Here is a 15986-nt window from a genome sequence, read left to right as displayed (position 1 = left end):
AAAGAAAATAGTGATGTAAAAAAGTAGTTCAAAGACTTTCACATTTTTATTTTAGAAAGTTATCATTTGATAAATGGGCAGTTTAGTTAAATGAATGTTTTTCTTACTTGTAACACTGCCACGCTGGTTACTTTTATGGCATAGACTCGAAACACAAGTGTGAGATAAATACAACTAATATGTAGCATGAACACACAATGATTCTTTGTATCTAAAATGTTATGTCAAGGATTTTACCAAAGCAAGCCTTAATACTGTGAATGTCAGTGACAATGTATACAGTACAGTTGCAACATTTCATTCTAAAACACCAACCAAAAATGCACTGAGGACAACACAACATGACAACACAACAACTCTCATTCTTTATTACCAAATTCAACCTTGTTGGATTTAATCACTGAAAGTTCTATGTAGCTATAAAATTGATTCCATTCTTACATTATTAATTTTTTTGTATTGTGTGGTTACACATATACAGAGAAATGGTCCAGTAATTTTTCTTGGGTTCATTTAAGGTCCTCAGTCCTGTTCCCAACATTGAATTGTATAGCAGGGGAGGAAGTCAGGTGTTTATGTGGATATCCTCTAGTGTACTGTCAGCAAACATTCCTCCTTAAAATACTTGAATGTGCCTGGCCTTTTTTGCGTTTTGCTTCCGTTGCTGTTTCAGATCAAATAGATTGTAATGCACAGTGAAACTAGTCACAATATTAACTTACAAAGCATATGAGTGTTTAGTATAGGGACCTATACATATTGATATTTGGTGATAGCTTGAGTCAGTAGGAAGAGAGCATCTTCTTCATGAACAACTCAGATAATTTGCTCAAACTGAGACCGAGAGTTCATGAATAGCCTGAGGTGGAGAAGAGAGGCATTGATCAATGTTTTGTCAAAGTCAGTAATCTGTTATTAAGAACCAAAGCTCACCAGGTGCTGGTTGTCATAGGTCTCAATCTGGTTTTCATCTTCAGTGAATGGTGGTGGCGCCTTGTCGTCCTGCATCTGTGATATCTAGATTTATAGTATAAAAATCAATCTTATAAATCAACCATTAACTCATAGAAGCACAAGCTTAAGTTTAGTGACCAATACGTATCAAGATGCCAAAGTAACTACATAATAGTTAGAAGCATTCCTAAAGCACTTTACAAAAGTACATGATAATATTTTTGTTTTCACAGAAAACTCCTAGCATCTACCCCTACAATGACCTAAAGTGCTTATTAATGAAAAATATCAGAAATATCACATCTGCTAAATGGTCTAAGGCAGTGGTTCCCAAAGTGGAGTCCATGAAGCCTAGCCAGGGGAACTGCAGCAGTGAAAATCACAACCCATCATTTTCAAAACTATTCCATTTTGAGTTTTTATAGATATTAACCTGATTGACTCATCCATTGAATTAAACGGGTTTAAACAAAACCTCAATAACTTAAAAAACAAAAAGAATTATAAATAATTATAAATTATTTGCACATAATGTGTACTTTCAGTGGAAAGTTAGAAGTAGAATATAATAAAACTCTCTATGACACTAATAAAACTTTCTTCAGTAACTGCTTTATCCTGATCAGGGTCGTGATGGATCCAGAGCCAATCAACGGGTGGGTGGGAAAATTCACCCCAGATGGGATGCAGAGCACAATTTACATGCTCTTTCACACCTGAGAACCCTTGGGTAAGGTTATATCTAGCAGTCATAATTTATATATGATTATATATGAACTTTCAGCCATCCTGCATGTTGAAACCCTAGGCACTCTCTCACCCTGAATAACCTATATTATAATTACAGCCTACCGTATCTGCCATGGGGTCTAATATATTCCTACTGGAGGTTTCCAGCTTGATAAAGAGGATGGCATCATGGACAGACAGGAAGAGCAGGTCTCTGGTCACCACTTCATCAAAGAAACACAGGTCCTCCATCCTCCTGACAGTATCATCTGTAACACCAAATACATTCAGATTGAAGTGACAACATGCTTTTGATTAATACCAAAGAAAGCATAATACTAAAGAAAGGTATGCTGTTTCAAAAAATCTACTCCAAATAACAATTCAGGCTTTATCTATTGTTAATTATTTATTAGTGCTAAGAATCTATGACAAAAGAAATACAAATGTTAGCATATAAAGCTTTGTTATGCGTATCTTATCTACTTATTTGTCACAAGTCACACCATCACAGCCGGCAATATAGACGCTGACACCGATGCGTATGAATTCCTTTATGACCTGTGAAGGACAAAGAGATGATTAATGACTGACCAATACGAGGCAACATGAGACCTATCAATAAATGCACAAAGTTCATGATAAATGGTATGGTTGTTATCTGATAACACTCCATACACCAACACAGTGTTGCTTACAACGCTGTACTGTCTGACTCTGACATTCAGTGTGCTAAAATGTAATGAGTACATAAAAATAAAATGAGTGTGGTAATTCATTTTTGTGATAGGAAAATGTTTGCCTTATTATGAATTTTTTGTCTTAACTTCAACAGCGAGAAAAATTGGTGCGGGAACAACTGTTTACAGGTGTTATAACATACTTTACGTGATAAAAGAAACATGTTCCTCTTGCTCCTTAGATAAAACATTCACTGTGTCATTCTTTAATAAATAAAAATTGTTAGAAGAATAAAACACCTTGGGACATTATTGGAAAATAATCAACGTTGGGATGGTAACTGTAACTCCACTTCACTTCAGGCCAAATCATACCACCCTGTCATTGACTGATTTTTAACTACACATACAATTGTAGATTTTTTTATATTCCAGATGAATTCTGGGTTAGTTTTCAGAAAAAGAGTATATCTCCATTAGAATGTCTACAGGTCATCTGCCCTCTGAAGTATATATGTAATTTTTGTTCTTGAAAAGAGGCAGAAAAAATATATCCTATGACATATCAAAACCCACCAGTTTGAGGGACTTGGCAGCCATCACATCCAGGAAGGAGACAGCAGTAAAATCCATAACCAAGCTGTGAATGTTGACTATAGGGACTGTGACATTTACAGGCAATGCAGCCGTCCAGTCCACTCGCACCTCTCCATCCACGTCTGTTCGAGCCCCATCTTGCACTTCCTGCTGTGGTCCACCATCCACCTGCTCAGGGTCCTGCTCAAACCCCTCATTAACTACACCTAGAGGGTCAACTGATACCAAGCCACACTGCAACAGACATGTGATGTATATAGGAAGTAAGATTTCACAAGATTTGCAGGTTTTAGACAAAACAATCTATTTTGTCTCATTTGTCAGGAAAAGTGATTTTAAACATATGCTGTGGAGTTGCCTTAAACTTGTGTAAGTAATATCTCTTTTCTGTTTTCATACCTCTGTGACTTTCAAAGTCCCCTTTTTAACTAGTTTATGAATCTTCTTTAATGCTTTGTTTCTCTTCTTGAAGACCTGCACAGCATCAAATCCCACCTGTCATACATTAACATGGATATAAATTAGTCACAAACTGTGAAAATAACGGTAATGTAAATCTGAAGGTATTACCAATAAAATACTGTGTTTATAAAACTTTTTTCTATTTAGAACATTACATATTCAACTTACAGTATCTCGTAACTGCTCTTTGAAGTAGTCAATGTTGGCGAAATATATGGGTGAGTTGCATTTGAAAATCTTTATTCCAGAAATCCCATTTATCTAAGAAGGAGACATTTTTTTGATTGGAAATAGAATGGAAATTTGCTTTATGCGATAAATTGGAATTGAAAATATTATTTGAGTTATTATTTCAGTTAGTATTTTCTTACATTTTTGTAGTCTTTCATATTCCTGTAGATATCAGTGCCTGGTATATTCCCAAGGGTTGAACAGGAAGGGCTAGATGACAGTATATTGCAGAAACTTCAGAAGCATTGTATCAAATATTCCTTTAAATAGAAATTTGGTGGTGTTCCACAGTCTACTCATTTCAGATATGTCATTCATGTGCCTTATATTTGTAAGCATATGGCAATCGTCAGCATATCTAGTAATACTCTTGTCCAGTAATACACCTTTTGAACACCTTTTTGTTTAATAATTTGTTTTGGGCAGATATAATATGTAGAGGCCTGAGGCCTGGGAAATCCCTGTACATGCTGAAATTCTGACATTTTATACTATTTCCTGCCTATAAGTTTCTATGAAATATATATTAAATGTTTTTCTATTGCAACTGTGAAATGGCATCTCAACTAGTCTGGTTAACTTAAGAAGTGGAAAGGATTGCATTTAAAGATATCACTCTGAGAGTAAAGCAGGAGCATCACAGACATTTACATTTTGACAGCTGGTATCTGATTACAGAGTGAATTGATGAGGCTTATGTTCGTTTCACTACAGGACTTCAGAACTTACAGTATATAATATAATATAATATAATATAATATACTGTTCAATTAATTCACAAAAATACTCTGCTCTCAAACAACTCCAAACACAGCACAGGTTTAGCAAAAAAATATTTGTTAAATATAGGTGTGCAACAATTATTGGCACCCCTATGAATTCTTAAGAGAAAAATATATTTGAAGTATATTCCCATTGATATTTAAAAAAAATTTAGTACACCTGGGTGACTAGGAACAGGAAATTGTTCAACCATAACTTCCTGTTTCACAGGGGTATAAATATGAGGTAACACATAGGCCAAATTTCCTTAGTCATTCATAACAACAGGTAAGACCAAGGAATATAGTTGTGTGCAAAAGGTTGTTGAGCTTCACAAAATGGGAAGTGGCTATAAGAAAATAACACAAGCATTGAAAATGCCCATTTCCACCATCAGGGCAATAATTAAGAAGTTCCATTCAACTGGAAATGTTATGAATCAACCTGGAAGAGGACGCACACACACTCAATGCACTGTGAAGAGGATGTTTTGAGTGACCAATAAAATCTCCAAGGATCACAGCTGGAGAATTGCAAAAGTTAGTTGTGTCTTGGGGTCAGAAAATCTCCAAAACTACAATCTGAAGTCACCTACATCACCACAAGTTGTTTGGAAGGGTTTCAAGAAAAAAATCTCTACTCTCATCCAAAAACAAACTTAAGCGTCTTCAGTTTGCCAGACACTACTGGAACTTCAAATGGGATTAGGTTCTATGCTCATATAGAGCTTTTTGGCAATAAACACCCGAGGTGGTTTTGGCACACACAGAGATGTAGCCATATGGAAAAGTACCTCATGCCCACGCTTAAATATGGTGATGGCTCTTTAATATTTTTGGTCTGTTTTTCTGTCAGATGACCTGGACATTTTGTTAGGATACATGGCATCATGGACTCTATCAAATATCAATAGATATTAAATGAAAACCTGATGCCTCTGCCAGAAAGCTTAAAACGGGCCGTAGTTGGATCTTCCAGCAGGACAATGATCCAAAACATACATCAAAAATCAACACATGAAAACCTGTGGGTTGAACTGAAGAGGAGAGGTCACCAGCGTGGACCTCAAAATTTGAAGGATCTGGAGAGATTCTGTATGGAGGATTCTCCCTTGCCATATATTCTCCAACCTCATCAGGCATTATAGGAGAAGACTAGAAGACTAAAAACTGTTATCTTGGCAAAGGGAGGTAGCACAAAGTATTGACTAAAAGGGTGCCAATAAATGTTGCACACCTAGTTTTTTTGATAAACGTGTGTTTTGTTTGCAATTGTTTGACATCCATGAGAGCAGAGTATTTTTTTTTTTTATTTGTTGAACAAAAGATCAAAAAGTTTAACAATAAAGACAATTTTTCACAGCTTTCTTTACTCAAACTTAGGGTGCCATATTAATGGAAGGCACTGTATATCCAACAAATTGATCAAAGCCTGACATTCACTGTGTGAGAAAATCACACTTAGTTAGACTTACTTAGGCAGACTCATTTTCTATCATGATGTTAGAATAGAAGACATTTGTTATACTGGATCCTTACAGGAAGATTAAAAAGTAAAAAAAAAAAAAAATGCACCATTTGTGAAATTTAATGTATGGTTTCTTAAACCTATTTTGGCCAAAACCATTTTTTTTAATATATATATATATATTTTGGCCAGAATTCAGTAACAACATCTGACGGATTTTCCCAGGCCACTACATATTGAAAGGGTTTTGTTGTTGTTGTTATTTACAATATTATTTATTTATTGTAAGTAATGCATGAGTAGATTTCTTTGCATACAGCTTCAATAAACATTTTAAGCATACGTCATAATGATGACTGGGATACATAAAATCTTTTCATTTAATTTTCAAATCAAGTTACTTACAACTGTGTCCTGACCACCACGGTTCCAAGCTCAAATATTATGCCTGTCAGCAAACCCACATCCAACCCCAGTACAATGCAGGCAGTGCATGTAAACACCCAAATATACTGTAAAAAAGTAAGTATATGATTAGTACTCATCCTGTTAGCTAACTTAAACCCACCCCCAGCATGTAATGTTGGAAGTAAGAATGTGACTGTTAATATTAATATTTCTATAGTAACTTTTTCTACCAATTTAGTTATATCCAACTCCAGCAGAGCTCTCCTCAATAGTGTCTTAGTGGTTAGCACATTCGCCTCACACCTCCAGGGTCGGGGGTTCGATTCCCATCGTGGCCCTGTGTGTGCGGAGTTTGCATGTTCTCCCCGTGCTGCAGGAGTTTCCTCCGGGTACTCCGGTTTCCTCCCCCAGTCCAAAGACATGCATGGTAGGCTGACTGGCATGTCCAAAGTGTCCAGTGTCCACTGCCCAGTGTCCAGTGTAGTGTATGAATGGGTGTGTGAGTGTGTATATGATTGTGCCCTGCGATGGATTGACACCCTGTCCAGGGTGTACCCCGCCTTATGCCCGATGCTCCCTGGGATAGGCTCCAGGTTTCCCCACGACCCTGAAGGAAGGATAAGCGGTATAGAAGATGGATGGAGGGATATGCTTAATGTGTTTTCATAATTTATAAACTACTATTGAATTTGATTGGATCAATTTATGATGAAACCATGAGGTGTGTTGTTGCTTTATTTAATAGAACATTATTGATTTTCAGGCTTCTATTTATATTATTCTGACCCAGAAATTAGCTTCAGCCCCAGACAAAATACACTCACTCAATCCTGCCCTTTTCCTAAAAAAGCAACTCAGCAAGCATACATAGTTACAACAGAGGGGGTGGGTCCCTTAGGGGTTGTCATTGTTTTATAAATTGTATTAATTCATTCAAAATAATATTAATTCATTAATAATTCATTAAACAGAGGTCCTTTAATATGCGTTTATTCACCACAAAGGAGTTACTTACACAGTCTGTCCTATTCTGCCTCCACAATATGGGGACATCATTTAGTTGCATGAACATGCCCTTCAGGTTGGCAATGACTATGCCAGCCAACACTGACTGGAAGTCAGAAATGGAGAATAGTCATGTCTAATTGTAAGTATTATTGTTAAGGCATTATTGTAAGTAGTGATCTGTTATGTAAATAGCTTATGGCTCTTAATGTCCTACCCAATTAATTTTCAATATTCTAATAATATCCCAAAGTAGCCATATGGCCAGTATGTCTAACCTACCTTCTGCAGTGGTTGCAGTAGAGGCCCAAGGCCCATGATTACTATAAGCATCATCAAAGCTGAGATCAACCCTGCTACCTGTAACAAACAGATCAGAATGTCAAAGAGATAGACAGACAGACAGACAGACACACACACACACACACAGAGAGAGAGAGAGAGAGAGAGAGAGAGAGAGAGTATACCTGAGTCTTGCCTCCTGTGCCCTCCTGTATTGCTGTACGTGAGAGTGCAGTGGTAGCCACAAAGCCTGAGAAACAGCCACAGAAAATGTTGCTGATTCCAAAGGCTATCAATTCCTGATGGAAACAAATGGCAACAGTAGGTTAGATCTACATTCCAGAGTATGAGAGTAATACAAGACTTTTTGTTCTCTGCCAGCCTTTTATCTGTGTTCTAGCAAGTTATAGTGCCCCATGTAAGGTCGGTCAATACACTCTCTCTCACTCTCTCTCTCTCTCTCTCTCTCTCTCTCTCTTGCATAATGAAGGGTTTTTTTCACCATGTGTAAGAGCTCCTATTTAATTCCCTCCTATCTGATTCAATTTCTTAAAATTTTCCTTTTTAAACAAGGCACACATACACATGCATACATATGATTTTCTTATGTGCAGTCATTCCATTTCTCACATTTTGAATGCAAACATACATTTTATGTTTATATGACTGGTGTTTTTAAACACATACCTGATTACCATCAATTTTATAATCATGCTTTGTTGCATAGACTTTAGCCACTGATATTGATACTGCATATCCCACAACTGCAGTAGAAAAACTGGACCCAACAATATCCCCAAAGAGCTCTATACTTGGAAAGTGTGCTGGAACAAACCTGTTGACACAAACATAGATGTGAGATCTATCCTTTGACCTACGCCACTTGTTTTGATAAAATAGGACTGAATATATTTCACCTTCTCTATTCATTTAAAAAAATACATTTGATATCCTAATTTGTCTCAGCAGTTCTGTTTTATATTGATGTTTTAATATTACTGGCCTCTGCTGAATAACTTTATAGCATGTTAATACAATTATCATGAGTGCTATCATAGCTCTGCATGAGAAACAGGAAATGCTGCAGAAAGTGCCCTCACCCTCTTGGAATGCTGTCAACAATATTGGCACCATAATGGGATTTTAGATCCAATGCATAGGAGATTCCTGTAGCAATCACTGTCTATGAGAGAGATGGTTTAACAAGTTTTTTTAAAAGCAAAAAAGATCCTCTTCAACAAATTATTATTAATACAGAAATGATAGCTGAATGAAAATTAATGGTAAAAATATCATAATTATACTATACAACTCAATATTATGGTTTTCAGCACACCACACATTCAGTTTACTTCAAATTCATGGAGGATGACAATGCAATATATGGTCAAAAGTTTGTGAACACCTAAACATCACACCCACACTTGCTTATTGAACACCCCACTCCAGATATATTCCTGCTTTTGCTGTAATAATAACCTCCACTCTTCTGGGAAGGCTTTACCCTAGAGTTTGGAGTGTGGCTGTGGGGATTTGTGCTCATTCACCCACAAGAACATTAGTGAGCTTAAGCACTGATGTCGGGTGAGGAGGCCTGGGGTGCAGTCTGTGTTCCAATTCATCCAAAACGTGTTCAGTGGGGTTGAGGTCAGGGCTCTGTGCAGGACACTCGAGTCTTACACATCAACCTTATCAAACCATGTCCTCATGGAGCTCATTTTGTGCACAGGGCATTGTCATGCTGGAACAGGTTTGGGCCCCTTAGTTCCAGTGAAGGGAAATTGTAATGCTATAGCATACAAAGACATACTATATAATTGTGTGCTTTGAACTTTGAGGCAACAGTTTGGGGAAGAACCAGATATGGGTGTGATCGTCAGGTATCAACAACCTTTTGACCATATAGTGTATTACATTGGAGGAGCAATGTAATTATTATTCTAGTTAAATTCCCAATAGCTGTCAGTGGGTCTAGTACCTAAACACGGTTTCTATTAGTTTCACCGTATTTACTAAATAATGAATTCACTTAAAATGATTAAATATTAGTTATTGCTTTAACTATTTACTATAATAAAAAAATGTAATGATGAGAAAGAACCATTTATGTCAGAAAATGCAGATACAGACCACAATCACTTCAATGGGGACTGGCACTGGAATCTTATGCTGAAATTTGTTGTTGACCTCTTTCACTACCACCACTATAATTATGGCCAATAAACCAGCAACCAGGTCAGCCATAATGGTTTGCTTAATATTGCGAAACACATCACTGAGAGTCTACAGAGAAATAACAGGGAGTGAATTAATTTTACAACAAGCACATATGTTACTCGTTGGACATTTTAGACAGTGTTTTTTCTAAGAGCCTTATATTACTTATCCAACTGTTAATGGTTAGCTAATTGTATCACTTAAGTATTTGTGTAAGTTGTTATTTACAGACTAATCAGAAGCAGCATCCAACTGAAGCAAGACTGGTCTAAATAAATGGGAAATCATTTAAAGCAACTACACAAGGTTTTGCCAACTGTTGACAGCAGCCACTCACATAGGCAATTGAGAAGAAGCCATTATGGCTGTGGGTGGGAACAGACACAACCATTTTGAGTTGAGAGATGAACACGTGGAAAGCAGCTGCCGTGGTGAAGCCTCCTACCAATGGATCAGACAGGTAGCGCACCAAGAAGCCCACATGGAGAATTCCCATTGCCAACTTGAAAAGAAAAATACCCAAATTTGATTAATATTTAGCATAAACTTTGTAGTGTCAGGAATAACATATGGCATAAATTTGGCATTGATGTGGGTTATATCAAGTGTTTTAAGACAGCTGTTAAGCCACTCCACACAGTAAAATCCCTAGCGTTGAATTAACACCCATGGTGTTTATATGTGTCCAAGGGTCTGAATTCAACACTGTGGGTGTTAAATGAACACTGGTGATTTTGATGTGCATAAGAAACCACATTTTGAATTCTCTGCTCTCTCCAATTACTGCTCAACATACCTTTTCTATTTAATCTATCTAAGATACCTAAGGCGTTGTTACCCAACCACCTTTGTTCCTTTCTAAGTAAGAATTACAAATATGATGTGTTTCAGTTGAAACCATCATAGTTCAGAATCAGCATTGACTAAAGTGTCGCTGCTTGCCTCAGATTGTGGATATTTTTCTGTTCTGCTAGATGTGAGTGCAGCATGTGGCACTACTGACCAATATATTTTACTGGATAGGCTTCTTGCCTGATTTAGGTCCTATTTGTAGAATGTTTCCAGATTATTAGTGTAAATGGAGATTCTTCAGAGCTATACAATGCTATACAACATGGAAGACTGTGTAAACACAAACAGTAATATTAATGTTGGGTACTAAGTCTGCCCACAACAAGGCTGTGGATTTTAGAAGCCGGAAGAATCTTGCTATAATATTGTTATAATGATGCTGGTTTATCATTTGATTCTCATGTAAGTAACATCTTAATATCATAAGTAATTATGATATATATGTAAGTAATATCATACGCTAACTGTACAAGACACCAATAAACTACTGTAGTCCATGCTTTCATGTATTCTAGATTGGACTATTGTAATGCATTGTTATACTGGCTGGTTCCCTGCTGCCACCTTATGGAAACTAGCTAGTTGAGAATGCAGCAGCAAGTGCCCTTACCAGGAAATTAAAATCAAAGCACATTTCCTCAGTCTTATTCAAGCTACACTGGCTGCCTATTAAGTTTCACATCAACTATAAAGTCCTTCTCATAATGTTTCAAACTCTGAACCTTTTAGCTCTGACATATCTTGCTGAACTCCTGAAAGAGTATAGCTCATCCTGAGCATTTTGCTCAGCTGAGGTAGGCCTACTGTTAATCCAGAGGATCACTTACAGCTCAGCAGGTGGAAGACTTTCTTACATTATGTGTAAACGCTGGTGTAATGTTCCAAAGAATATTAGGCAGACCAGATCAGTAGGTACTTTTAAATCCAGGTTAAAACATGCTTGTTTAAGGGGCCCTATTCATAAACTTGGGAATAATTTTGTTAAATAGAATTTTAAATATTCATAGTAATCCACATAGATGTATTGTGATTTATATTGACTCCATAATATGCTATCATGATTACCTTGTTTTGACCCACCAGTTTTTTGTATTTAAAGAACCCTTTGTATTTTAAGAATTTCTTTATAGCAGCATTAATATTTCACATCTTATTTGGACATATTTTTCATTACAGAACTAAGAACAAAGTTAAATCCCTACCTGAAACAATCCAATTAGTACAGTCATAGTTGAGGCTATTGCAATTCTTTGGGCTTCCATTGCATTAATATCCACTTCCTCTGTGCCCACCCATGACCCATTTACAGTGCTCCCATTCCAAGGATGAATGAACTGCTCATCGGGAACAAGAGTCAAAACCACAGAACCCACCATCAGGCAGGTGACTGGAAATGGACCTGCAAATAATCAGGGATACAGGAATCAACTATCAACACAAGACAAGTGTAAAGATATTTCACAGTTAATCTCACTCAGATTTATTCTACACTTATGGCTATAGAGTCTCTCAGCAGCTTTACAATACAGTGTGTATTATTCTTGAGAGGAAACCCTACCCACAGATATGTGTCGAGAGGTTCCCAGAAAGAAGTAGGTGAGGATTGGGAAGAAAGCAGAATAAAGACCATATACAGGAGCAACAGACACCAGCAAAGCATAAGCCAAGCCTGTGGGGGGAAACAAGTAAATGCTCTGAAGTTCACAACAAACATTAGTTTGTTTGATTTAGATTGCAGTGACAACAAGTGTAATTTTACCTTGTAAACAGCACACTAATCCTGTGCTGGCTCCTGAGATGATATCACTAGGAAGCCACAGCTTTACTGGATACTTGAGCAGCCAATCCAGGATTGGAAAAAGGCCCTTAAGAGCAGGTTTGACCTGGCTACTAGAGCATCTGTAAGATTTAGGCATCAAAACTCACATACACAATAAGACATACACACTATCCTGTGAGGGATACTAAAAATGCTGAGAACAGAGGTTCTCAAAGTGGGGCATGTGACATGGGGATAGAGATCACTATCAAGATATTAAATTTGTTATTATAGCTTATAACTTATGTCATCTTCTAACTGCAATTTTACTACAATGTGTAATTAATTAATATAATAATGCATATTTACAGTCTGCTCAATATAAGAATAGTTGGATTATGTTAATAATATTAATCTCTAAGGGGTCTGGAAAAGTTTTAACAAACATTTAAAAACCAACCCTAGTCAAGCAGTTGTCTACCAAGAAAAAGCAAAAGCAGAATATCACCTGCAGGAAGAGCTGATTTTCTCCTTGAATGTCCTGTTTTTCAGCATCTGTCTCTCATGATCCTCATCAAAGGCTCGTTTGGAGTAGATGGGTCGAGAAATAAAGTAGGCGTTATCAGGATGGCCAACCATCATGTACTGTAAGCTGAGTAGATGGCAAATGTAGATAGTAATTTTATACCATGATAGATATAAAGTCAGGCAGGTTTGCTAAGTCTTAATAAAAAAAATTCTAGCTAGCTAGCTTAGCACTTTTGTTGGAATTTATTGGACTAGTTCACAGTACTAGGAAATGGCTTTTGCTTGTAGAGCAAATATAGAATTTCTCCCATAATTAAGCTCCCATACTTTAATTAGATGGAAATGTAAATGTAAATAAAAATTGCTTATGAGTGAAAAATACTATCATTTCATGATCCTAGCTAGCATTAGTTTTATTATTCTAGACAGTAGTCCGTAATAATACCTAGGTACATGTTACTTAGGTAACATGCTGCTTAGCAGAACTATACTGTATATACAGAGCTATATATGTGGGATAAACATTGGACAAATAAGGGCAGTTAGGCATATTTTTATATTTAAGCCTAGACAATATAATCGGCTAATCAGCTAGCCATTTAATAAAAGTACCTTTACTGCTGCTGTTTTTGTTCTGTTTTTATAACTATTGGGATTTTAGCTTTAGTTCAGTATAGTATGTGTTACTCAGCTAACTGCTAAGGATTTTTCATGTTCAAAGTTCATACGGTTTTAAACCTGAATGCACAGTTGAGAAAAAGTATTGGTACATGTTTGTTTTTTGTTTTTTTCTGATGATATAGAGACAAAGTGTGTGTGTTGTGCTGTATTATCTTGTGATGATTTTTCAGGGATTTTAGCCTGCAACAGCTGAGGGCAAATGATAGAAAAAAGAGCAATGACTAAAGGCCAAGCTTTGCCATGCATAGTCCCATATGATTAGACCGTTTCAAAAGACAACCCAATGCACTCAGCTCACCATGATCCACCTCTCCTTGGTTGCTCCAAAAAAGAAAAAGAAAAAACCCTGCTCCTTCCTCATTCAATCTCTCCCTACTTAATAGGCAGCCACTCTCCCAGAGTTCTAATGAGCAAACTGCACCTATTGATATTAGAAACCCCTTTGTGCCGAGGTAAACAAAAGAGGTGGAGTACACAGAGCACTGGCCTGAACAAGAAGGTTTGTATCCAGAGTAAAGTGAGTACCCTTCATCTCATCAGGGCTAAGTTCAAAAGTCACCAGATCAGAAGTACCAAGGCACAAAATGAACACACAATTAAACACATTGTCTTCACACATGGTAGACTACTAGTGCAAAATGTGCACCTACAGAACTGATCTTACTTTACTTTTAAAGAGCGTATTTGTTTAATGGATTCATTTTTGTTTGCTTTTTTATAGTACATTATACAGTAAAGATACAGCAATTGCCATCTCTAACTAAACATATTTTGAAACGATTAGAGCCAGCCTTACCTGTCAGTTCAAGTGTCTGGTGTCAGTCTGAAACAGAAGGCAATAAAAACAGACCATCCACTATGCATCTTAGACTCTTTCCCTCACACAGTCCATGCTATGGATTGAAGATGGATGAAATCGTAGGCCCATTCCCTCTGACCCTTTCTACCTAGGTTTCTCAGAGAGTGAGAGTCATCCTTTTTTGGGGGGGCGTTTATAAGCGGAGTTGGATTGTGGGAGGTGTACCAGGGCTGAGGAGATGGTGCAAGCTGTAAAGGATTACATCAGAGGCACACAGAATACACCCTGCCAGTGATAGCTGTTGCTCAGCATGAAGTGAGAGAGTGTTTGTGTGTTTTAGTCAGAAAACAGAAAAAAGTGTGTGTGTGTGTGTGTGTGTGTGTGTGTGTTGGGGATACTGAATCTGATCTTCCAAAGGTAGTCTAAGACGCCTTTTGTGTCTGTGTGCAAGAGAGAGAGAGAGAGAGAGAGAGAGAGAGAGAGAGAGAGAGAAAGCAAGAAAGATAGACAAAGTGTGTGTGTGTGTGTCTGGGGGTCGGGCTGGGGGGTGATGGTTAGGGGAGCTGGGGTAGGGGATAGAATATTCTTTAGATTTGATTGAACACTACTACTATTCTTGAATTTCTTGAGCAGCATTGAGTCTTTTTCTCAGACTGATCTCCTTTGAACCCACTTGATTTCTTTAGGGGTACCCTTATGAAAATCGGTCAGAGAAGCCCAAAGATTAAAAAAAAAAAAAAATAGGTCAGAGACCCCAAAGAGTGTCTGTGTGTGTGTGTGAGTGTGTGTGTGTGTGTGTGTGTGTGTGTGTGTGTGTGTGTGTGTGGTTTTTTTATCTGTGTCTGGCAAAATTAAGCCATTCCATGCCTGCAAGAGATAGAGACTGGATGACTACAGCTGTGGGTCGGGACAGATTAGATCAAATATATAAGATATGTACTGCATATACTATATGTCTCAAGGCTGTGTGTTACAATAAAGAACATTCATGGTTGCCTTGATGCAGATTTACATTAAATGGCCATTAAATCATGTATACTACATGGCACAAAAACAGAACAAACACTATCCACACTAATCTGACAGTCCATGAGACAGGGCACCAGAAAAACATTGTCACATAGTAAACTGTGGAAACCATTATTCATGATTCAGTCTTCTTAAAAGCACTTGATGAATTCATAATGTCACATTTGTAACATTTGGTGTGAAATGGGACTACTCAACCCCTTTTTAGCCTAATAATCACTATGATGTTAAGTCGTGATTCTCTGATCGACACATAATGTCTGCATCATGGCATGCATCATCTATAATGCTGAACTGGTATTGGATTGGATATTCTGTGATCTAAAACAGACAAGAACAAACATGAACAGAGGACACAAACTGTCTCATAGTGCTTTCACATAATACCTGCAAGGTGTTACATAATTTTCTAATAGATAACAGTTTTTCTTACTAAGATATATGACTATTTGATATCAAGTTTCAAGTATCAGACAATACCCATGTGCATCTTAGAATTCCATGTCCCAACGTAAACATTTAGTAATAGCCACTATAGAGATTT

The 15986-nt window shown here is 37.1% G+C and overlaps 1 protein-coding gene across 1 annotated transcript; it reads right to left on the bottom strand.

Moving 5' to 3' along the window:
* Positions 1-346: 346 nt before the first annotated feature.
* Positions 347-14561, bottom strand: slc26a4 (solute carrier family 26 member 4). The gene is made up of 21 exons (XM_053650304.1): positions 14411-14561; positions 12914-13057; positions 12406-12545; positions 12205-12315; positions 11849-12045; positions 10132-10296; positions 9708-9860; positions 8678-8760; positions 8265-8412; positions 7763-7876; positions 7578-7655; positions 7306-7401; positions 6288-6394; positions 3794-3863; positions 3591-3683; positions 3360-3455; positions 2940-3194; positions 2190-2244; positions 1807-1952; positions 934-1017; positions 347-859 (listed from the first exon to the last, which is right to left on the bottom strand). Exons 2-21 carry the CDS (start codon positions 13045-13047, stop codon positions 830-832), a joined length of 2355 nt encoding a protein of 784 aa, XP_053506279.1. The 5' UTR covers positions 13048-13057; positions 14411-14561; the 3' UTR covers positions 347-829.
* Positions 14562-15986: the final 1425 nt, after the last annotated feature.

This window comes from Ictalurus furcatus, chromosome 19, assembly GCF_023375685.1.
Source record: "Ictalurus furcatus strain D&B chromosome 19, Billie_1.0, whole genome shotgun sequence".
Lineage (NCBI taxonomy): Eukaryota > Metazoa > Chordata > Actinopteri > Siluriformes > Ictaluridae > Ictalurus > Ictalurus furcatus.
Note: the sequence above shows the minus strand (reverse complement) of the source record. Positions and strands in the feature narration are given on the sequence as shown.